Below are 25,734 nucleotides of genomic sequence, written 5' to 3'. Positions count from 1 at the left end.
TGCAAAAATAAAAAGATCATAGGCTATCCAACAACGACGTTAAAATTATATTTTAGATATGTTATTAAAGGAAGCTCCCAAAGCCTCTGGCTCGGTTATTTTTATGAGGAACAAGATGAAAAGGTCAGAAATTAAATGATGCCAACATAATTCTGCTCTTAAACACATAAAGATTTATGTCTTTATAATTATTTAGACAAGTTTTAGGCTATGGCTGTCCTTTAAGATTCATCTTTCAGTAAAGCTATACAAATAAAGTTGAATTAAATTTATATTTAGGCCAAACATACTTTTATGTATTATATCGTTGTTTACAGTTTCTAAATATTGAGCGTGAACATGTCACATGTGATATTAAAAATAATTGTATGTGATTGTGTGGCTTATTTAGACTCCTGTTTATCCCATTCCCAATCTTATTACAGATGTGTGCAGCAAAGACTTCTGGGAATCAGGTTTGATCCTAAGAGAAGCTGGGTGGCTACCACACACAAACACACACACCAAGTTCATAAACGCATGATAAACATCGACATCGATGCACTACAATCCGAATATATTGTAAATATCTGGAAACAGCTGCATTTTATAATAAAACCGAATTAAAAGGAGCGCGTTTAGATCTAAATCCGCCTTGAAGATAAAGGAAGGAATCTCGGTATCACCGCAATGACTCATGGGTAAGTGTGGCACAAACAATCCACAAACTTTCCCGAGAACAGTGAATATATTCCATTCAGTAGTTTTAACTACCAAAATGTCATTTTAATAAGGTAACACCAAAATACACTGCATGTACTTTGTTATGCGATCTTCTTGTAGCCTACCGGCGAATAATTTCACTTTCTGTCCCCTCGACGATTTCATAGCATTTGCGAAAAACGCGACGGTGCTGCAAAAAAGCCGTTATAGCGGAAATATAACGTAAATATAACGCGCATATTATTTCCAGACCGAACCCGGCAGCACTGCATTGTGGGAAACCCTGAGAGAAAGCCTCCAAACATGCCCAAAACAACATCCCCGGTCATTCCTTGTGGATAAAATCCGCGCTTTTCGGGAATTTCGCGATTGACGTGTTTCTAAACTCGAACGTTAAAGATGTTACACGCGGCGGTATTATGACACGAACACGATATATGAAGAATCGGTAGGACACAGCCGGTCACGTGACTGCGCTCCCATCTCGGGGGGTGGGCAGCAGCAGCCTCTCCATGTCTTACTGCTGTATTCGGCAGACAGACAGAGGGAAAGCCATGTATTCTCGATCATACAGAGCTGTGCTGTCACGAGCAATGTTTTGCAAAGTCCCTCTTGTTAGTCCCTTTTGCATAAACACTGATGTTGTCTGTCATTTCTAGGTTCTTCTGTTCTGATGAAAGCATAGCTGAATTTGGTGGTACAGCAAGAATCATGGCCGGCCTGCTTGCGTTTGATATTTCCCTACGCTGCCCTGCTGAGAAGAAGAGCCATTTTAATTGAGACACGGCCCTTTCAGACAGTAACCCACGGCAGGTAGGTCAGCATCTATTCTTTGTTTGAATCGATATTTCAGATAGCTGTCAGCTGGTTGCACAAGGCCTGGTTGCAAAAATGGCGTGTAAGGGGATGCATGCATGGTAATAGTGTTGCTTCCAGTATGGATTTTTGTGCTTGGAGAATGTTAGTTTATTGTGCAATAGCCGCATGCATTCATATTCTTCTCATTACAGTTTTCCAAAGTCATCTCATAAGGGTCCTGTAATGATTTAGGTGCCCGGGCTAAAGACATCTCATGTAGGCCACATTGAACAACAACCATTGTCAGTCTTTTTATTATGTCATACAGGGAGAGGTTAAGAAAAATAAATGTTTACTTTTCCTAAAGCATATTTTTTTTGTGTCACATTTACGTATTTGGCAGACGCTTTCATTCAAAGCGACTTAATGTTTTATATTATTTATCTGTATGTGTGCTCCCTGGGTCGAACCCATGACCCTCTACCACTGAGCTAGGTCAGAGTTCATAAGTTCACTCTTGACTGGCTTTCTATTGGCTGCTCTTTCTAGTGTTTGATGTCCTAATTTATTGTTCTCCAGCCTTGAGTTTAACACATTTGAACCTCTACTGTAAAATAATAATCGAATGATGAAATTAGGAGCATAAATGTTTGATTTAACTCACTTAACACACGCTGTTTCTGTTTATCTCATGTTAATCTGGTGTACCTATAGAGTAGTATTACATCCTTCATATCTCCGAATCTTTAGTTATATCAGACTTATAAAAGACAAATTAGCTCTAGCAATTTTTTCCGGAAAAACACGACCCCCTTCGGGCGTGCCGAAGAAGGTGCGAGTAGGCATGGGCCGATAACCGGTTTCAAGGTATACCGAGGTTTTAAACAGTCAAGGTTTCAAAACCACTAAAATGTTCTGTGATACCGTCTCCAAGGTATGAGCTGTGTTTATACAAAATTCATTAAATCATTAAGTCATGTGATTGATTTGATGTTTACATTTAATATACATTACGAAAATACTATATATTTTTTGAAAGCATATTATAATTTAAAGGCTTTATTTTTACCCAGCATTTGAAAGTAACACATTTTAGTGTTGCAATGGCAATACCGCAACACCGTGAAACCGTGGTATTTTTGCTAAAGGTTATCATACCGCCAGAATCTTATACCGGCCCATGCCTAGGTGCGAGTCACGAGCAAGCAACACACACAAACCCACTATCTCTGGATAACTTATGATTGACTACATGTTCGTGTTGTTTACATTATATGCACTTATGTGTCGTTTTACAACATAAAACAGAAGTCTTAGCGCTTGCAACTCATGGGACTTTCAACGAAATACAGCGTTAAACAAACACACGCAAAACTCCGCTGGGTCCCCGGATAAACAAACTATATCCATTGTTTTCATAAGGTTGGCTTACTTGGAGAGCTGAACGAGGCTTTCTTCTCCTTACGTCCAAAAACACACTTATTTTTTCGTGCCATTGTTGAGTCTTGATATAAAACAAAGATGTTAAATGAATTCTAGCATCCTCGTAGTTCTGCTCTCATGGTGATTGACATGTGGGCATGCTTTTCCAAAAGAAATATTATGCATAACGTCTACTCATGGAACGTAAGATGTACGTACCCATGTTTGAAAAACTTTTTGAAACTTGTACGAACCCTGGAGAAGTGCATTCGGCACAGAAATACTGGCCCTGTCCCAAATGGCGCACTTCATGTGGACTTTTGGTCTCGTGGCCTTAAATTGCGCGTGCTCGCTAAGACTACGAGTCCATAGGGTGTCCCGTCTGTCATTTTTACGCTTTGAAGTGTGCTCATCGGCGCCTCCTTTGTCCCCTTGATGCGGACTTCAGCGAAGCCTGCACTGCAGCAGGCTTTGCGCACTTTACCAACCCAGAAGTCCTTGCGAAAGAGCAATCAGACCAATCAGACGACGGAAGGGATATGTTTACACTGACGAGCAACTTCTCTACCTATTTCCGGCGTGACGCTTGAGTCTGTCCCCAAATACGACTCCGGTGCACCACCGTGGACTTGCATCAAGGGTCTCTCAAGTCTGCAATAAATGATGTCATCAAAGTGTGGACTCTGAGGAGGACCACATGTCCGGAGTGTGCCATTTAGGACAGAGCCACTGTCACCTGTCTAACTAGGCACCGTTCACATGTCGCGCCTAAAACGAGTGGAAAGCGCTAGGCGCGTAGGTTTTTGTCACATGAAAAGTTGAAATGTGGTGCAGACGCACCTGGAAAAAACGAGCACGTCGCACTGCATGTGCAATTTCATTATGAGCGTGCATATTATTGCGCGCCTACATTTGTGCATAAGACGCAATATGTGAATCACCCCTAAGGAATCCAACTCTTAAACTGTGTTAAGTCAGAATGCATGAAATACTGTTAACCCCCCTTTAACTCTTTCCTCGCCATTGACGAGTTAGCTTGTCAATTAAGAGAAAACATTTGCATAAAAAATGTTAGTCTGCAATACCGCGATTATCCACATACCCAATTTATGAAAAAACTGAAGCCAAAACGTTATTTACTCTTTTTTAAAACTCTCTGTATGTTTTGATAATCATTCTGAGTCTGATTTTTAAAAAAAATTCCTTCACAAAAATGCAATTATTTCATTTTCATTTCTAACATCGTGTTTTACCCTAAATATAGCATTTCAAAATGCACACAATGCAGGGTACATGTTTAAAAATGTTACACAACAATAAAATCCGATTTATGTTCAGAATAGACCGGTGCAAATTTCTACGGATTATGTAATAAAATAACATGGATGTCTATGTAACTGCGTGGCAAGGCACCACACAAGCATGATTTGACTACATGGGTCACAGGGCTAGCCAACCACGCCATCGCAGGCTTTTGTTCTTCCAGCTTGCAAACGTCATTCCTAAAGATCATCCTTCCTCCCCTACAGCCCTCCTTCCTGTCCCTTCTCATATTTCCTCATTTCTTTTCCACCTCTGCTCAACCTCATCCTAAAATCTGTTTCGGTGGCTGCCAGGGTCTCGTCTCCGGGTCCCCTCCCCCAAATTGCATGCAAAGACAAAGGCCAGGGTTGCTTGTCGACACACTGCCCCCTTCCTCCCCGTTTTGCGGAGGCTCCAGCAACCAGGCTCATGTAGTGGAGAGAGAAAAAAGTAACGCACAGAGTGGGGCCTGGCTGGATTGACTTCTTGCGTAAGCCTTTCCGTGGAGTTTCCTGGTAGTGGGCGAATGGAGTACCCGGGTAACTTTTTTCTGTCTGTGTGTTCTTGTATGTGTCACCCATTTCAATTGGCACAGATCGGATGCGGTAGCCCAATGTTAAAGAATTGAGTGAGGAACAGTTGATTTTAATCGACAAATATACGTTAGCTTTCCTCTCTCGCTTGTTTCCTGGGAAAAAAACGGGAGAAGGATGTAGGGACTGTGGATAAAAGAGAAGAACAGGGACCATGGAGAGTGTGTGTCTGTCTGTGAGAGAGAGAGAGAGGGAGGGAGAGAGAGGGTAGGCAGTGAAGGAAATACAACCAATTCAGTGCTGCAGAATGGGGTAAAACCGAGAGGCACAGTCAAAGAGAGGTCAGGTACCGAGCCTGTTTAAATTTTACTTGCTATCTATTTGTCTTGTTTTCTTGTATCAGGAAGCCGCCGTCATCTGCTGTGCTTGTGGCATCCACAATGTTTGTGGTTTTCCTTTGGAATGTTTGTCTTTCATTTTATGTCTTTGCCATTCATCTGTCTATCCGTCCATCCATCCATCCACCCAAACAAGCTGTGATCCTCTGACGTGCATGTTTTTTTGTATAAACACCCTCCATAGTCTCTGTTTTTCAGGCCTAGCTCTACCATCAGCTCGACATTACAAATCACAAAGCACAAACCTCTTCAAAACGGCAACCCGCAATACTAACACACCCTCCAAGTCAGATTTTTGCAGGAATTTTAAAGATTTACCGGTGAACAGGCAGAGAATCGGGCAGCTCCTGGGTCTCCAGTGTGGCTGCACTGCAGCACACACATTATGCAGGGTGACCGGAACCGGTTGAAACCGGTTTGAGGCAGACGAGGAGGCTGGGAAACAATACAGTCACTGTGCTACAGGCAGATAGCCGACTGCTTCATGGCATGCAAAATGGCAAACGGGTCTTCAGATGTGATGTGGTGTGATCCGGCCCACCTCACCGTCTTTGCACATGTTAATGCATAAGGGAAGGCAGCCTTTACCGGGGCTAACATGAAAATTTTGGAGAAATGTGGTGACCGGCTGCAGTGCTGGGTCACTTTATACTGTTGTGCATCCTGGTCACCATCCAAAATGACCGTGAAGTGCCGTATCTTCTGGTGGAGTGTTTCTTGATGGGCCCTTCCTTGTGCAAAAAGTGGATTTTTTTCCTCTGCTGTAAGGGAGGAGGGAGGTGGTGATGGTGTTTTGTTGTGGAGGTGGAGAAGAGAGAGAAACATAAAGAATAAAGGAAGGAAGAAAGGAAGGAAGAGAGAAGGGAAACAAGATTGCTTTGCCGTTGGTTTGTTTGGGACGCCGAGGGTGAGGAGTGGCTCGTATGCATGTTTCCACATCTGTATGTTTTGCATTGCTTCGTTTACTCTTATTGGGCCTTATTCATAAAACATCCATTTGTACATATTTAACTGAACAAGACATGGTTTACACACACATTCGTTCTGCTTGTGTTTTGTGACTAAGGCCCACTGTTCTGTGTTGTTTTTATACATGAACCTGATTTAGTTTGCTGTGACACCCTCATCTGAAATCAGCTGCCTGGTGAGGTTGCACGGCTGTGAATGTGTTTAGGCCTCGTGCCTGCTTCGACAGCTCTGTGTCTGTCATTACATCCTCTCTTGCTCTCTCGTTCTTTCTCCGTCCTTTTGTTTGCTGCTCCTCAGCTTACTTGCCTTGCCATATTGTCTCAATTGTGTGGTGGGAAGGCCGTCTTGGCCCAGCGTACCCTGTGCGTGCAGATGTTATGGTCTGTAATGGAGGCAGGGCTGTACTGCACTCTTCCATTTCAATAAAGAAGCAGCAGACGCAGATGGGGGTGACTACTCCTGCTAGCACACACAGCACGCCTTGCAATTTGTTATTTTCTTCTTTAACCACTCTCCATTTGAGAAAATAGTGATGTTTATATCTTGCCGTAATTTAGACAGTGGTCATGTTTTAGGATCTGCCTTTGCAATAAATGTAAACAGATCCGAGCTTAATCGTTTCAGCATGGTGACTTTCCCTAAGTAAGGCTGTAATATGCTTGTGTTGCTTACTGTTTATGTATTTAATAACAGATATGGTCATGTACATTATTATGTTCTAAATATGTTATTAAACTTTATACCACGGGGGCTGTTGAATGCTTTATTCTGATGGGTTGAGAAATGGGTGTTGGTAATTTTTCTGTAAACCGCACACTTAAGCTGTCAAATGTCTTAAAAATAGTCACCAGAGCAATGTTTGTGGTAACCGTAGTATAAGCGGAATAATTGACTCCCCTTTGCGTCGTGCCGCATTACCACCTTGGGTGTGCATTATTTTCTTATAATTCAACGGCCCACCAGTGCCTTTAGTTAAATTCATTTTTATTTATGTAGAGCTTTTTACAATTGGTAATTGTTTCAAAGCAGCTTTACGTTAAAAGAAGCTGGTGAAACACAGAAAAATCAGACAATATGAGTAGCAAAATACAGCGGTTATGAATAAACTTTACAAACGAGCGTATATAATGTCTCGTATACAAGAGTGTGCTAAGTTAAGTCAATGTCGGCTGACTGCCCCGGGGTTGAAAAAACCCTAGGAGAAAAACCTCAGGGAGGAACAAAAAGTCCTAGGAGGAAAAAAACCCTGGTGTATATATATATATATATATATATATATATATATATATATATATATATATATATATATATATATATATATATATATATATATATATATATATATATATATATATATGAAGAGTTTGGTTCCAAAACGCAATAAATCCATTTTGACAAATTTCGGTAAAAACGTGTTTTCTATACCAATAAAGTGACAAGATGAAAACCAATATTTTCTGTTACAAACTTTCACATAGCATCTTTAGGTTATAAAAACATAAAAAATTCAAATCCATAACTTGATTTTCAAAGATTTATTATAAAAACGAATTATTTTTTCCACAAAATGCAATAAATCCATGACAGTTTTTTATTTCAAAATGCTATAAATCTATTAAATCAATGTATAAATGTGCATTCATCTTTACCATTTTATATTTATTTAGTTGACTAGTGGTATACAATGATTAAAAAATAAACATTAATGGCATTAACCAAAACACTTACTTTGTTATATTAAGAACGCATTGCTGCGGTTATAGTTGACGTCGTCTCTTTACATTTTCACAGCGATCAGCTGTAAAATGTTTTGGTCCCGCTCGATTTTCATTGACTTTGAGTAAAATAATGTAAAGTTTTTCATAAGATCCTCTGGGCTCAATGTTTTAGCATGAGAAGCTTGATGCTGTCGGGAGAACAAGCAACCGAGTGCCTCTCACGGAAATTATTAGATGTTGATGGCTTACGTTTCTTTCCCATCACAGAAAACCATCACAGGTTTAGCGATGCAATTAAAGTATTATTTTGTTTTGTTTGTTGATCACGAAGTACAAAGTAGATGAGGAAAACTAGGACTACATGTACTCCGCGCGCCGCCATTGTTTGTTTACATTGCGTGACTGGTGGGCTGTAATATCAGGAATGGATTTATTGCGTTCTGTAAAAAACGAGGAGTGTCGTTTGTCGCATTTTGGAAAAAAAGGGAGAAAAGATGACAGAATATTACGGCGGGTATTGGATTTTGCTTAAAATTAGTAATTTACTTTTAACTACTGACCTGATATAATACTGCTTTTGGCAGTAACTCATTTTTTTCAAAAATGGCGTTTATTGCGTTTTGGAACCAAACTCTTCATATATATATATATATATATATATATATATATATATATATATATATATTTTATGGAATGTAAATAGTATGTAAATGGATAAGGAGATTTAACGGGTTCCGTCGGTGGTCGTTGGTCAGGCATCACGTTGAAGGACGGCCAGTAGATAAGTGATGTGTTGACCTCAACGGCAACCGGAACTGAGTCTGTTTGTCTCAATGTCCTTGGGTTCGAGGACGAGACAGGGAGAGAGAAACAAAATCCTATTAGCGTAGGGGTCGTTTGCCTGTAATGCAAGTGTCACACAGTGTTGTGTTTTAATATATGCTCGGATCTACACATGCTAGCTATTGCGGCATTAGTATATTACCCAGACGAGTTATGTGAATGCTTTGTTCCTATTGCGAGATAAGTATAATTTACTAGACAAATTATGTGAATGCTTTGTTAAAGAAAAAAAGTCTTAAGTTTAGATTTAAAGGGATCGACTTTCTATTTACTAGAAATTTAGAAAGTACATTCTTTTCTTATTTAATGGCATTAATAAATTTGTATATGCGATAGTTTGATGTCATAGGCAGATAGATCTGCGCAGTAGTAGTAGATTGCATGCAGAAGTATGCGAAAGTAGTAATGTGTAGCGCACATTGTTCTGTTGTGGCTTTTATCGAGCCACACTGTGGAGCTTATGTTAACCCTCAAGAGTTCCTTTAAAAAACTTCCTTAAGTGTTCCTAAGGCCACAAAATGACACCTTCCCCAAAACGGCTCTAAAAATATCATACGTCAATATTTTTTTTCATTTTAAACGATGCAGTCTTTTAGAACTACTTCTGCCTGAAACATACATATCAAATATTAATATAATTTGTGGAAATTTTAACCCATTATATGCCTGTTTGTTTACATTAGCCCATGTTTTTTTAACATAAAAAAACAAAAAAACTAAATATTTTCCAAAAAACACATTTGAACCACCATGTGATTATTATTATTATCATACCCTGAGATGGGTCAAAGATTGGTGGCAACATTGATTTTCATGCATTGTTACTTTTTGAACAGGGTCAGATTTTATAAAAAACTTCCTTAAATGTTCCTAAGGCCACAAAATGACACCTTCACAAAAACTGCTCTAAAAATATCATAAGTCCATATTTTCTTTCATTTTAAACAATGCAGTCTTTTAGAACTACTTCTGCCTGAAACATACATATCAAATATTAATATAATTTGTGGAAATTTTAACCATTTATATGCCTGTTTGTTTACATTAGCCCATGTTTTTTTTAACAGAAAAAACAAAAAAACTAAATATTTTCCAAAAAACACATTTGAACCACCATCTGATTATTATTATTATTATACCCCGAGATGGGTCAAAGATTGGTAGCAACATTGATTTTCATGCATTGTTATTTTTTGAACAGGGTCAGATTTTATAAAAAACTTCCTTTAGTGTTCCTAAGGCCACAAAATGTCACCTTCCCAAAAACTGCTCTAAAAATATCATACGTGAATTTTTTTTTTCATTTTAAACGATGCAGTCTTTTAGAACTACTTCTGCCTGAAACATACATATCAAATATTAATATAATTTGTGGAAATTTTAACCCTTTATATGCCTGTTTGTTTACATTAGTCCATGTTTTTTTAACAGAAAAAACAAAAAACTAAAAATGTTCCCACAAAAAAACATTTGAACTACCATTTGATTATAATTATTATTATACCCTGGGATGGGTCAAAGATTGGTAGCAACATTGATTTTGATGCATTGTTATTTTTTGAACAGGGTCAGATTTTATACAAAACTCACACTTGTGATCCTAAGGCCAAAATTACACCAAAATGACACCTTCCCAAAACCTGCTCTAAAAATATCATACATCAATATTTTTTTCCACTTTAAACTATTAAATCTTTTAACACTACTTCTTCCTGAAACATACATGTCAAATATTAATTAAATTTGTGGAAATTTTAACCCTTTAAATGCCAATATGTTAACGTTAATCGAAACACAGTGTTCAGCTGATGTCGTAAAACCTTTTGTGGGACATCGTAGCCCAAATAGTGACCTGTCCTGATTTCTCACTCCAGAGACTGAGAGCTAATTCATTTTTTATCTGTAAACACCGGTCAGAATGAGCAGCCCCACATAAGCCTGCAGTTTCTCTGTCTCAAGATCTCTCCAGTCTGTGACTGTCTCCCATGTAGGTTTGTCATGGCCCCAATATGCTGCAGGATTTCATGCATCAGCATCAATGAAAAGCTTGAAGTCAGGGCTGATTCGGGCAGTGGCATAGAGTGTGAGCGCTGGGATCAAATCTCTGGCTGCTGGAAAGTAGCGGAGCGTCTCCATGTTTGTGGGAGACCAGAAGATTTTTCAATTTTTGACGTCCATCCTGCCGCCACTTCATCCATCTCCTCTTCTCTCTCACCTTCTGACAAGTCTTCTGAAGATCTCTCTAATGAATTAGACTCCAGCTGGTCTACTTCTACCTCTGAGGCCTCCGTGTCGACCTCAGAATCCTCGGAGGAAGATGAGGACCCATCCTCGCTCTTGAAGTGCATGATTATTTCAGGAGCCTTATGTGTGCTGTAATGCCTTGCCATTTTCACTACTTCTGCTATACTGTTCATACTTCTAGCAGTGTATTTGCATAAACAACATGAGCGAGAAACAAAATGAAGATTGATTTTGTTTCGGTTCTGGCCTCTCATCGTTTTTATTACTGAATTAGTTTATAACGCAGAATGTGCCTTTCAAAGAGAGAAGAATTTGGATATGTTGAATATGCCCCCCTGCCCCACTCATCACCGACCCCACCCCGACATCACCCCACCCCCTTACCACTCAGACACACTTTTTTTACACACACACCAATTTTCAACATTAAAGGTTTATCTTTTCAGCAGCTATGCGGTCCGCAGAAAACAGCAAAAATTGTGACATTTTGATGAATGCATGAAATGGTAAAAAGTAGCGCCACCTGGTGGACAAGTATAAAAATTAAAACTTCAAGGTCAGTAGTTTAAAATGATATATTGACATAAAGGTATGTATTAGTTTATGTTAAGATAAATGGGGGGTCAAAAATGGTAGTTATAATGGTTTTCAATGGGGCATTTTTTGTCCGAAGGAACACATTAGTCGGTTTTTGCGTAGCTTAGCCATTTTAAGCTAATTTAAAAAACTGAAACCAATATTCTAAAATGTATCAAAAATGATTAACCTTTGGCAAGTTTGGGCAATATTCAATCATCACAGTCAAGATGGTTAAAAAATCAAAATCAAAATGGCACAAAATGTCCCTAGGAACTCTTAAGGGTTACAATGTTATGGTTATAAAACTTTATTTTAATATTTCATCCATGAACATGATTTGAGAGGCCTTTGTTGTTTTCTTAGCAACCTCTAGTGATGAAAATGACATTATGCCTTTAATATATTGTTAAATATAGCATTAAATGACAACATTAGTCATCTACATAAATAGGTTGTCAGATATTTTGAGTAGCCTATTTACTAATAAGCAGATAAAAGTATTAATTAAAAATGTAAAGGTTTGTGGTTAATAATAATTTCAAAAATTCAAACATTAAAAATGAAAAAAAAGCATTTAGCTACAAAATAATGAGTGAATTTTAATAGGTAAACCACCTTCTTATGGGCATTTTTTTATACTAAATGGCTGACCGAAACTAGGTCAAGATAAAGGTTTAAAACAAAAGTTCTTAGTTCTGTTCCTTTTGCTTTTCTAATTCGTATTGTTTCATTTGTTCCCAAAGGTTTTAGCTCATTTTCACAAGACCATGGGTGACATGAAAACCCCAGACTTTGATGACCTGCTTGCAGCCTTTGACATACCTGATATGGTCGACCCTAAGGCCGCTATTGAGTCTGGCCATGATGACCATGATGGACAGCTCAAACACAATGTTCACCATGAAGAAGACTCCCATGTCACCTCTGGTGCAGACGTTGGGGTTAGTGTTATTGTCAAGAACATCCGAAATTTTGATGCTAGTGAACATGCTTTCTCAGAAAAAGATGGCCACCCCCCTGCTGGAAATGGACTGCACAATGGTTTCTTGCCCATGTTACCCAACAACAGATATAGTAAGGAAAGCGATAAGCTTCAAAGGAGTGAAATTCATGGAATGGCGGGAAATATCTCCACATTTAATCAGTTTAGTCCCATCTCTAGTGCTGAGGAGTTTGACGACGATGACAAGATCGAAGTAGATGACCCTGTGGACAAACAAAATAGTTTACCTTTCAGACCGAACCCTTTAACAGGTCTGAGCACAAAGACAGAAGAGCCCCGTTGTCAATACACCAAACCTGCCATAGCAGATGGCCCATCACGGCCTAAAACAAATGGCACCCACAATCATATGAAAGTTGAAAATAATAGTGCCAATGGCTCTTTGGGAAACTCAAACCTATGTAACCCCCAAAAGACTAGAAAATCACAGGAGCAACCCAGAGAAAACTCCAAATCCCAAGAAGCAAAACAGCATGGAGAGCCAGTGACTGGGTTGAGTGCATCCAAGGCTAAATCATCATCAAAGCTCTCGTCCTGCATTGCTGCAATTGCTGCCCTTAGTGCAAAAAAAGCTAACATAGAATCAAAATCTCCAGAATCCCTTGCCGCACCTCAAGATTCACCCCGAGAAGCAAAAGAGATCCCAAAAGTTACAGAGAAGCCCCCAGAACAGGAGTCAGCTATGGAGCTCCATAAGAAAGTGCTCTCCAAACAGCCGGAAAGCCCTTGCAGTGTTACGAGTGAAAGCAGTAGCAAAGGTTCTCCTTCATCTCCAGCAGGATCCATCCCAGTCATTCCTAAAGTCCGCATTAAAACTATCAAGACGTCTTCAGGGCAGATCAAGAGGACAGTTACCAGAGTTCTGCCAGAGTTTGATCCTGAAGGCTTAAACAAAGGTGTTGAATCTCCATCCAATGTTGTCTCATCCCTGTTGTCCTCAACCTCACCCTCTGTTTTCTCATCTCCCACCAAAATATCTCTACCCACCACAGTAGTAGCAACTTCTGCAGGCTCTGCGAATGAGGTTACAAAACAAATGACCATCAAGCCAGTGGCCACTGCCTTCTTACCAGTCTCAGCCGTCAAGACGGCAGGCTCCCAAGTGATCAACCTGAAACTTGCCAACAATACGACGGTAAAAGCCACTGTCATACCGGCAGCATCCGTTCAGAGTGCCAGCAGTGCCATCCTCAAAGCGGCTAATGCCATTCAGCAACAAACTGTCATGGTGCCTGCTTCCAGCCTAGCCAACACCAAACTTGTGCCAAAGACTGTGCACCTAACCAACTTAAATCTCCTGCCCCAGAACGCATCAGCGGCTGACCTCCACCAGGTACTGACTAAGCCCCAGCAACCCATCAAGCAATCCATGTTGGCCCAACAACAGCAGAAGAAGGTGTCTCGGGTTCAAGTTTTAACCAGCTCCCAGAGCTCAGTGGTGGAGGCCTTCAACAAAGTTTTAAGTAGCATTAACCCCGTGCCAGTTTATGTACCTAATCTCAGCCCTCCATCTGCAGCCTGTATATCTTTACCATCTCGTGGCTACAAATGCTTGGAATGTGGTGATTCTTTTGCTCTAGAAAAAAGCCTCACTCAGCATTATGATCGTAGAAGTGTCCGCATAGAAGTCACTTGTAACCACTGCGCCAAGAACCTGGTCTTTTACAACAAGTGTAGCCTTTTGTCACATGCTAGGGGCCACAAAGACAAAGGTGTGGTCATGCAGTGTTCGCATCTCATCTTAAAGCCAATTCCAGCTGACCAGATGATCTTGGCACCATCCGTAACCTCCAGTGCTCCCACGTCTTCAGCTAACCTTGGATCCTCCATAGGGGGGAGTCAGGGGAAAGGAAACACAACCACAGTGATTTCTGCTCCTTCCTCGGCCCCAGTTGTGGCTGCCATGCCCTTGGATAAGGACGCCTCCAAGGTCTGCAGATCGAGTCTAAAGTGTATGGAGTGTAATGAGGCATTTCAGGAAGAGTCATCACTTGCAATGCACTATCAGCAGGCTGTTGAGTCTGGTGGACAGGTGGGTATTGGTGATTTTAAGAGAGTTTTCATCTTTTAATCTGTTTCTTTTTGTTATTATACCTGGTAAAATGGCTTTAACCTTCTAAAGCTGGTGTGCTGGTCTGTCGGCTGGTTTTAGAGGTTGCTGGTTTGTGTACATTTTGGCAGGTCACCCATCTAAAACGGGTAAACATCAGCTTAGCAAGGCAGGGTGATCAGCAAACCACCTTTAGCTGGGTTGTTATAAAAAGCACATAGTCTTTCATTTAACAAAATTAGTGTAAAAATTATTGTAAAAGACTTTATTGTTGCATTTTCTTTTTCTTCAACCAAAGCAGAAAACCTGCACCATTTGCCAAATGCTGCTGCCAAACCAGTGTAGTTTTGCTTCCCACCAACGGATCCATCAGCATAAGTCTCCATATATCTGCCCAGAGTGTGGAGCTATTTGTCGATCTGTACATTTCCAGTCTCATGTGACCAAGAACTGCCTGCACTACACGCGCCGAGTTGGTTACCGGTTAGTACAGCATCACTTCCTATGACTCATTAAGCCCAAAACAAGCATTGTGCTTCCTAGAAATACATAGTTATTGGCATTATATATGAATAAAATGGTGAATTCTGTGTAGTTTCTACTGACCTCAAAGTTTCAGCCTATAAAGTGTTGCTAAGTGTTTAATTGGTTTTAAGTATAGCATAAAATAAGAGCTTGTCATGCTTTTAAAACAGCAATCACAGCTACTTACCGTTATTATTCCGCCATTTATATATGATTGATGTCGCAATTAAAAGTGTCTGACACTGATTTTAGAAGTCATTTTAATAAGTAACTTTTTTCTCCCGTTTTGGTCATAGCTGTGTACACTGTAGCGTCATCTTCGCTGATGTTGCTGCTTTCAAGTCGCACATTCAGGGATCCCACTGTGAAATCTTCTACAAATGCCCCATCTGCCCCATGGCTTTCAAATCGGCCCCCGGTACACATTCCCACGCCTATACCCAGCATCCAGGAGTTAAAATCGGAGAGCCCAAGTAAGTCCTTTCAAATGGTCTATTTGAAAAGTGTGCCATACTTGTTGGGTTGCTATTAGCTTTATCAGTTATTATTAAACATGCAGTTTAGGAGTTCAAAATCAAGTATTCTAGAGGGTTGTGTGTAATTGCGATGTGATGTGTTTATTGCAGATATAACTGCTGTTGACCAGCTTAGACATTCTTTAGGATACTTAAGCTTTTTAGGGTTGTTTTGGGCTGGTTAAACACTATCCAGGTTCCACATTTACATACTGTGCTTCAGAGCAGAGCTGCATCGTATTGAAGTTAAATGCGATATGTGATAACTAGATGTGACGATATCCGATACAATAATGCTTTAGGTTTGTAAAATCATTTTGAACTTACTAAAATATGTTTAAAAACTGAAAAATTCACATTCTTTCTAAAAAAATAAAGTTGACCTGTATGAAAACAAAAGGTGAGATTTTGATAAATGATCATAAGCGGACATCTGGTGGAAACCACTGACTTTCATAGTAGGATAAACAAATACTACACTGCAAAAAATTATTTTCAAGAAAAATATCTAAAAAGTCTTAAATTAAAATGTTTTTTCTTGTAAAAAGTCTAGATTTTAGACCAAAAATATCAAATTTAAGTGATTTTGTGAATAAAACAAGCAAATATCTGCCAATGGGGTAAGCAGAAAAATCTTGAATTTTTTTTTCAAAACACTAAATTCAAGAAAAATTTGCTTACCCCATTGGCAGATTTTTTTTGTTGGTTTTATGCACAAAAATCACCTAAATTTGATATTTTTGGTAAACAAACTAGACTCATTGGGTCATTTTGCTCATCAAGACAAAGCATCTTAATTTAAGAATTTTCAGATATTTTTACTAAAAACATTTTTTTCTTGATAACGACAAAAATACTAAGATTTTATTTTTTCTTGAAAATCTATTTTTGCAGTGTATGGAAGTATTTTGATGATAATGATGAAGATATTTTGATAAAATATGGCAAGCATAGAATGAAGGGTACCCATTTAATTCCATAGGATTTGTTTGTTTTTTTTTGCTAAGGAAGTCAATGGTTTCCACCAGCTGTGTGCTTATTATCATTTATCAAAATTTCTTCTTTTGTGTTCATCAGAAATAAGAAATGCATACAAGCCAAGAAAAACATGATGGTGGCTAAATTATGACAGAATTTTTGGGTAAACTTTGATCCCTTTAACAGTTATTTTAGTATTTTTTCAGTTTATTTAATATTAATATTAGCTTTTATTTTTAAATTTTAAGTTTTTGTGTTAAATTTAGTGTCAGTTTTAATAATTTTGCCATGAGCTTTTGTCATTTTAGGTTTTTTTTATTAGCTTAATATGAACTAAAATGCTGTTTAATGTATTTTATTTCCATTTTAGTTTTACTGTATTCAGTTAATATTTTTTTCTGCCAGGTATTGCATTAGTTTTTATAGCATAACTTTTCTAATTTTCGTTTACCTTTAGTTTTTTTAACATCATTATAAAATTGTAAACATCTATGCCTGTATTTTATTTTATTACATTAAACAGACGTTTTTATCACATAATTTTTTAGTTAACAATAATAACCCATAGGCTTTGTGCTAAACACTTCCCTATTTATAAACAAGCTCACTTTAATTTTTGTAGCACATTGAATGGATACTCAATAAGTGTGTCGGATTGGTTCCTTCAGAACATATTTGACCTTATCAGGTGCTGAACGAAATTATTCACGGTGACTTTAATTACTGTGTCCTACGTTTGAACCCAACACCCGTTCCAAATGAGGCCTGTCGTGTTCGTCATCACCTGTTAATGAAAAGACCAGATGGTTTGCTTGCACTTCCTGTATCACCTGTGACCGTATGGGAAATGATGATCTAACTCATTGACAATGTGAGCATTTAATGCAGATTTTTAATAAGCAGATGTACTTTAGTATGGTACTTTCAACAGCCTGACATAAGTCCTTCAACACAAACATTGATCCACCGGCTTTATATTGGAAAGAGAAAATGTTTGTTCTAAACTGAGCCTGAACTTCTACCCCAGTAACGGGAAAAATATTTTAATATATGGATTTGGCACAAATGACTGTGCATTCAAGCAATGCATTATTAGTATAAAAAATGCATTCAAGTTAAAGGAATACTCCACTTTCATAAAAAATCTTGATAAATTACCCTCATGTCATCCAAGATATTTCTTTGTTCAGTCGAGAAGAAATTTCGTTTTTTGAGGAAAACATTCCAGAAATGTTCTCAACCTTAACGGTTTACAGTTTAGATGCAGCTTCAAATGGCTCTAAACGATCCCAAATGAGGCATAAGGGACTAAACTAGCGAAACGATCATAATTATTGCCAATAAAAGTACTTTTAAACCACAACTTCACATTGAAAGGTCATGCGTTTTATATGTGAAACACACATTTCCAGACCATTTTAAACAATAAACTGACACAAAGACATTACTTAGTATCATTTAATGTACAACAATGTCGGAATGGTCCTCTTTCTCCAGACTTGTAAACACTGGATCGGTAGTTTTGCATACGTCATGCATTACCTTTTGAACAAACACAGGCCATGTTTGAAAATACTCTCCTAATAACAATGTATTTCTTGCATTTGTTACCTTACAGGTTGATCTACAAGTGCTCAATGTGTGACACTGTGTTCACTCAGCAGACCCTGCTTTATACACACTTCGACCAGCACATATCTAATCAGAAAGTGTCTGTCTTTAAGTGTCCTGATTGTTCGGTGCACTATGCCCAAAAGCAGCTCATGTTGGATCATATCAAAGTAAGTCAATAACATCATTTTTGGAAAATGTCCCAAATAGAAATAGATTCTTGGTTCCCCAAAGAAACATTTAGTCAAAAAGAGAACCAGGGCTTTGAATCAAATTTTTTCCCCAGTTGGTTCGTTCCGAACAGAAACAGTATTTTAACGTTTCCGTCCCTAAAATTGACGTTCCTGAACCGGTTAGAACAAAAAATAAAGTTCCAGAACCGGTTAATAATGTTCCATGCCAGCTGTGGGACATACAAATAAGTAGGCTGATCATTAGGACATTGAACTTAAATTATTAGTCTACATAATTTTACTTAAGTCTCTATCTTGTCATCAAACATTAAAAAGGCTACATTATTTAAGCGGCATAACTGTAATTCTGACATGCCTACATTTGCTGAGTGCACTTAAACACGTGCACACACACAGACGGCAAACAAATTCCAAATGGCGCTTCGGGAAGAAGATGCAACATAAACAGTTGCTCCATATAAAGTTAAAAATAAGTAGTTTTTCAGTGCTTTATTTGCCAAATGTATTTTACCGGACTACAGTATGAGACACAGTAGTGCAACTCGCTCTAAAGTTTATACATCAAGAGTTCTGATCTCTGAAGGGCAGAGTTGGACCCGACACATTCAACCGCATGTGCGTCTGTGCGTAAAGAAATTTGCTCACTTTAGCGCGTTTTTGTGGTTAAATTGTTTAAAATCACTTAAGTGTTAACATTTGCAAGCCTTTGAAACACGTGCAAATTATCAACTTTCAATTGATATTTTAAATAAACGTTTCTGTTCCTGAACTTATATTTTTGGAAAGTTTCTGGTTTCGTTTCTGTTCCTTGGAAAACATCAAGTTGCTGGTTTTCGTTCCGTGAACTGGTTCAAAGCCTTGAAGAGAACCTTTCTTTTTTACCTTCCTATAATCTATAAATGAAGAGTTTGGTTCCAAAACACGATAAACGCCTTTTTTTTAAAAAAACGCCGAAATCAGTATTGTATCTGGTCAGTATTAAAAAGTCAATTCTTAATTTAACGCAAAATCTGATATCCGGTGTGTTATTCTGTCATCTTTCCTCCCTTTTTTCCCGAAACGCAATAAACACCAGTCCTCCTTCTTTGCAGAATGCAATAAATCCGCTTAACCAATCACAGCGCACCATTCCACACAATGTAAACAATAATGGCGGCATGTTGAATACACACAGAATCCTAGTTTTCCTCATCTACTTTGTACTTCATGATCAACAAACCAACAAAAACGAAATAGTAATTTTGATGGCATTGATAAACCTGTGTTGGTTTTCTGTGGCGCGGAAGAAACGTAAGCCATCAAAATCAAATAATTTACGTGAGAGGCACTCGGGAGACAAAAAAAAGACGTCTGTTGCTTGTTCTCACACGACAGCATCAAACTTCTGTCATGCTAACACATGGGGATCTTATGAAAAACTTTTCATTATTGCTATTTTACATTATTTACGTCAACAAAAATCGAGCAGGACCAAAAGATTTTACAGCTGATCGCAGTGATTTATTGCATTTTGTGGAAAAAAAGAGTTTTTATAATAAATATTATATTATTATAACCTAAAGATGCTATGTGAAAGTTTGTAACAGAAAATAGGGTTTTTATCTTGTCACTTTCTTGGTATAGAAAACAAGTTTTTACCCAAATTAGTCAAAATGGATTTATTGCGTTTTGGAACCAAACTCTTCAAATATACTTTTCTGTAGAAGTAAAGTTATTACAATTTTAAAGGTTCTTTAATGAATCATGGTTTATCCCTTGGATTTTTTATATTCATAATATGGTTCTGTCACCTGTTTTTTTGTAAGTCCACGCATGGGACCTTAAAGACAGTAGAGGGCCCTCCCAACCTGGGCATTAATCTCCCTCTCAGCTCCAAACCGACTAATTCAATGAGCCCCAACAACAAGGAAGGCGGTTCTGTCAACCACCCTGAGAAGGGAGAGAAGAAGCTGTCATCACCTACAAAGAAGAACAGTAATGGGACAGACCTTCCCAAAAAAAAACCAAACTCTTCTTCCTCTCCTGGCTGGACCTGCACGGAGTGTGACCGCCTGTTCACGCAGAGAGAAGTCTTCATCGCACACATGAAAAGGGAACATGGGAAGGTAAAAACTAATTGCTGACCTAGACTTTTAGGTTAATAGTAGCATTACCAGGTATCATTAGGTATATTATTTTTAAGCACATTTTAACATGAAAACGTTAGGCCTTATAATAATAATAATTACAAATAATAATCTGTAATAATATTTTTATAATATAACTACAATCTGACATATTGTATGGGACTGAACAGCTACACTTAATTGCCGGATTATTTAATCCAAAGGGAAAGTCCAAATGAAGTCAAATCTGACTTCTTATTTTTTTTAATGTAATATTACAGTGTTTATTTTAAAAATTTTATCCGTGTAAATCATAATTTTTTTTTTAATTCATATGACCTCATAAACTTCGATCAAAGTCTGAAAATGAATTGCGGCTTGGGCGGGAACATCCCTTAACCCCGCCCCCTATTTTTGAATGAAACGCCTAATTTTTATATCCAATCTGGTGTGCCTTCCTACATCCTGAAAATTGAAGCTGCTGGCTCTTTGATCTCCCCCTGGTGGCTGGGTGAAGTACAAGTCATGCAAACGAACGGGACTCAGGTCAAGATAAAAAATAAATCACACTTTCAATAAAATTTTCCGAAAGATGGTTTTGGTCCTTTAAGGTAGTTGTTATCACGCTGATATATGTTCAATTGTTTATTTTTGTGATGGAAGGGACGATTGAAGATATAACTAACTATTAATTTTCGATTTCTTTGTTATTTCTAACCTACAAAATGAGTTGTATTTAACTTACCTTATTTTAGCAAGCCAGTCAAATTAAATGTTCAAGGGGCGTGGTTAAATTGGGCATGCAAGCGTTTGGGCGGAAGTTTGATACCGCAGCTCCGCCTCCAAGCTCCACGGACAATTCCTTCCTTCTGCGCATGCCCAGGCTTCAAACTGACGTTTTTTCATAACGTGTCAGCGTAGAAGTGATTCCGCCTCATTCACGTGTGTAGGTCGGGGGAATTGCGCGAATGAGGCGTTGCTGTAATTCCACTGCTTTTAGCAGTAACAAGCATGTAACGAAGTATTTTTTTTTAAATCAAGTAACGCAATTACAATTACTGAAATTTAAATGAGTTCGTTACTCGCGTTACTCTATTTTGTAAAAAATAGACAACATATCTGACGTCACAGGACCATGGTTGGCGGCGCAATGATTCATTACACTTCATCATAGCTGACAGTGCATATAGAATGAACATGAAAAATCTAAACGGGACAACATACCTTTGTTTAAAAATTGTGCGCAAGTTATAATCCATCCGGACTCATGTTTGTAAATTATCTTCGCCAAGCAATCCCGGCATGACATTAACTTGCATTTGTAGTCCACAAAAGTAATAAATCTGAGAAATGTTCATATATTCTTAGATGTTTACATCGGCCTTCATGGAAGAGAACGATCCGCGATTGTTGTTTCCACTAAAATATTCACACTGCTCTGTACCCCCTGTGTTAAAACTCCATAGTATGTGTGAGCTCGCCTTTAGTTTTAGTTTCAGTCTCTCCTTATCCGAAAAAACAATCCACTCCCTCTGTGTCCATCCGACAAAACAATCCACGTAGCCTACTCCGTTTTCTGATTAAATATCTTCCTTTAATCCTGTGTATCATTTAAATCCAACAGAAAATATATACAAACAGTATATGACCAAAGAGCGCAGTCCCTGCCGCGAGCTTCACAAGCTGTGTTCCAATTCAAGGGCTGCACCCTACTAAGCATGCGATAAAAGGTGAGCACTCGGCCTTTCAAGGCGCTCAGAAGTTCGTGAAGAGAACTGAAATGAGACGGTCTAACCTTCGGAGGACCCATAATTTGCCTCATCTGCTGCACGCGCATCGCGCCTGTCAGCAGGACACAGCGGAGACGTTTCTAAATTATTAAAATAAATATGAAATCAGAAAAATGATAATTTATTTTAGAAAATATGACATGTTGACACAATTGTCTCCAAATTTTTAAAGAGACACTACACAATTTTAACACATTATATATTTTTGTAAACATGCAGAATATTTGTCTAAATGATCTAAATGATATACATAAATAAAGTAAGTTTACATATTAAGATAATTTCTAACAAAAATATTCAAAGGTTGAATCTAAAGCAAAATAGACTCCTACGGTATGTGATATATTAGAGTCTTACGTGTAAAATAACCCAACCATATTATTTTATTGTTTGACTGTTCAGTACTGTTCAAATTTACATTTAAAAAGCAGACATAAAAGTAACTTAAAAGTTACTTTTCTTAGTAACTAATTACTTTTGATATACAGTAACTGGTAGAGTAATTCAGTTACTTTTAAAAGAAGTAACTAGTAACTGTAACTAATTACAAATTTTCAGTAACTTGCCCAACACTGCAAACACGCGAGTTAAAATTTTTTAACTTTGGCGGAAAAATGTGCCGCGTTAACCAATCAGGAGCTTGCTCTAGTAGTGACATGATTACAGAAAGAGAGCGGAGTCGCAGAAGCCCCTCCCATGACGCGAATTTCCGCATGAATGTCTCGATGACTAGAATTGAAGCGAGTAAACTCAAAATATTCAAGCGGCAAACTAGACGCTGTACACACGATTTTAACGCCTCAAACGTAGCTGGTGTGAACCCACGGGTATACATTCCTATATCATTTCATCATGATTTCACAAAATGTACATTGTTCTCTCTCTCTCTCTCTCTCTCTCTCTGTCTCAGCAACTCAAAAAACATCCTTGTCGACAGTGTGAAAAGTCCTTTAGCTCCTCTCACAGTTTATGCAGACACAACAGAATCAAACACAAGGGCCTCCGGAAGGTCTACTCGTGTCCGTGAGTATTTTGTTTGTCTCCTGACCCGCTCCTAAATTCATTTCCAGTACAACAAATCAAGCAGATCTCTTGAATTTTACAGACACTGTCCAGAACCCAGTCGCACATTCACAAAAAGGCTGCTGCTTGAGAAACACATCCAGCTGATGCACGGCATCAAAGACTCGGAAGTCAAGCTTCCGGCAGATTCCGGCATCACGCAGGCCACAGAAGACAAAGAGCAGGTAACCAACAAGCAAACCATCACATTATATATGCCTTTTCACATCATCATTTTGACAGTATGTGTGTCCACTACAAGTCTTTAAATAATCATACCTTTGTATCATACCTCAGGTACCCAGTCCTAAACGCAAGCTTCGCTCTGAAGATGAGGAACATGAAGTCGGAGATGGACAATTGGATGGGCCCGGAGATGATGGAGCACCCGTACAGCGTGCCAAGACCTCAACTCCGCAGCCTCTAAAGAAGCTAAAGATCAACGTGTTCAAGACGCACAAATGCGCAGTCTGCAGCTTCACCACCGAAGACATTGTGCGCTTCCACGAGCACATTCCCCAGCACAAGACCGACGTCTCGTCCCACCAGTGTCGCGAGTGTGGCCTGTGCTACACCTCGCACCGTTCCCTCGCGCGACACCTGTTCATTGTGCACAAATTGAAGGAACCGCAAGGAATCGGACGTCACAACGGTCAACAGGAAAACACGCCCAATCCCGAGGTCAACGACGGAATCCCGGATACTCAGTGTAAAGTGTGCTCGAAAACGTTCGAAACGGATGGAGCCCTGAACACACACATGCGGACACATGGGATGGCCTTCATAAAGTCCAAACGGTTGAGCGCAGCAGAGAAATGAGAAAGAGGTGGTGCCACCTTGTGGCTGGAAGAAATTATTAGTTACATGTTTGTAGAGACTGTGTATTTCTTCACTCTTGCCTCTTTGTATGCTCATCTGTTGTGCATACCTATACATATATATATATAAATACAAATATACATATATATGAAATGTATAAATCTATACACACAGAACGTGTGTGTTTGTTTAAAGATGTGTAATATATTCGAATCTGATTTATGTGTATTTAATTATCTATGAGAACACATTTTGTATACTTTATGATAGATGTTTGTATGGGTGTTGGATAGATCTTTTTTATAGATCCTTTTTATTTCACTTTTAGACGGTTCTCGTTGTTTTTTCGTGGGTCGTACAAATGGGATACACGAGTAATTGCTGCTAAAAATGCCCGGAATGTCACATTACAACTTCTCTTAGTGAGACAATCACTCCAAAACCTACACGTCAAGTAGGAATTGCATTTCCCGAAGCAGTCGAAAATGGCAGGTGTGTGCGTTAAATGCATTTCCGTTTTGTGAATTAGTCGTCCGTTGACAATATATGCTACAGAGTTTCAATATGTCAACCACTGCCATCAGAAGTGATGTTAAATATTTGTGCTTTCAAACTTTAAGGTGCTGAACAGTGATGCACAGAAAATTTTTGGTATCCTTTATTTTATTCCTCAGCCAAATCATAACTTAAGTTATGGGTTATGTTCGACTACACAATGCCAAATTTGGCACTTTTATCAAGAACAACAATTATTATTTTGAGGTAGATTTCGAATGTCCCTTATGTAGTTATGGGATTAGAAATGACTTTGCACGGCCAGTTTGTGACAATTTCAATGAAATGTATCTAGTATCCACTCAGTTTAGCTTTATAGATGTTTAATTTAAACCAAAGTTTTCCCTATTATTTGTGCGTTCCAATGCAAGACACCTCACTTAGTTATGTGTTTTCTCATTCTTGAAATGAGTCAATTGTAAGCGCTTATATCCTACTGTGTGTTCAAGTGCCTGTGGTGCTTGAAAGCCAAGCGTAGATTAGACCTCGACGTCTCTAGTTTAGTTCATGGGTTAGTCAATCACCAAGCGAAGCGTCATGGAAACGTCTTAAAAGTATGGAGTTCCTCTGACTCACTTACTCAGAAACTGTGTTGAAAGAGGAACAGTAAGTCCTGCCTTCACTATAAATGAATGTTTTGCTCAAATTTGAGACAAGTTGTTTCTTTGTCTTTGTTTTTCTCATATTTTTTCCATCAAAGTTTTGGCTGTAGTGCAGCGTTTTTTACTTTGATGAACTCAACAATTGAAACTTTAGTTCTGCCGTTCCAAGAATTCTTTTTTGTTTTCAATGTTCTTGTTTATCCTCAACATCTTTTTGGTTTGTTTACCCTTTTTTTTATTTGTGAGTATGCATACGTGCATGAGAGAAGCCATTAATGGTGGTTGTTCTATTTTACAGAATGTCTTTGCTGCTGTTCGGTAGATATGTTTGTGCATAAAAAGTTATCATTAATAAATGATACATAAAATATTCAACGTTTAAACAAGTATGGAGTTGTGTTTCATGCATGTGTTGGT

General features: G+C 38.5%; 1 protein-coding gene across 7 annotated transcripts; it reads left to right on the top strand.

Annotated features, from left to right (window-relative positions):
* Nucleotides 1-457: 457 nt before the first annotated feature.
* znf532 (zinc finger protein 532) lies at nt 458-25,704 on the top strand. 7 transcript variants are annotated; one of them, XM_055180281.2, is made up of 10 exons: nt 458-680; nt 1,362-1,515; nt 12,252-14,543; nt 14,860-15,044; nt 15,383-15,559; nt 18,198-18,360; nt 20,190-20,489; nt 23,190-23,302; nt 23,385-23,526; nt 23,639-25,704. In XM_055180281.2, the coding sequence occupies exons 3-10, from the start codon at nt 12,276-12,278 to the stop codon at nt 24,158-24,160; spliced, it is 3,870 nt and encodes a 1,289-aa protein (XP_055036256.2). In that variant the 5' UTR covers nt 458-680; nt 1,362-1,515; nt 12,252-12,275; the 3' UTR covers nt 24,161-25,704. The 7 variants fall into 7 exon arrangements, with proteins under 7 accessions (XP_055036256.2, XP_073727561.1, XP_055036257.2 ...); XM_073871460.1 differs by lacking the exon at nt 458-680 and having other exon boundaries at nt 1,042-1,515; XM_055180282.2 differs by lacking the exon at nt 458-680 and having other exon boundaries at nt 1,042-1,519.
* Nucleotides 25,705-25,734: the final 30 nt, after the last annotated feature.

This window comes from Misgurnus anguillicaudatus, chromosome 9 (assembly GCF_027580225.2).
Source record: "Misgurnus anguillicaudatus chromosome 9, ASM2758022v2, whole genome shotgun sequence".
Taxonomy (NCBI): domain Eukaryota; kingdom Metazoa; phylum Chordata; class Actinopteri; order Cypriniformes; family Cobitidae; genus Misgurnus; species Misgurnus anguillicaudatus.
The sequence above is the reverse complement of the archived record's forward strand: the minus strand, read 5'-3'. Positions and strand labels throughout refer to the sequence as shown.

Excerpts from the sequence above, each read along its gene's own strand:
- znf532 (XM_055180281.2), top strand. The coding sequence starts at position 12,276 with ATGGGTGACATGAAAACCCCAGACTTTGATGACCTGCTTGCAGCCTTT. Across the intron at positions 23,303-23,384 it reads CGGAAGGTCTACTCGTGTCC|ACACTGTCCAGAACCCAGTC; the intron begins GTGAGTATTTTG and ends TGAATTTTACAG. Across the intron at positions 23,527-23,638 it reads CCACAGAAGACAAAGAGCAG|GTACCCAGTCCTAAACGCAA; the intron begins GTAACCAACAAG and ends ATCATACCTCAG.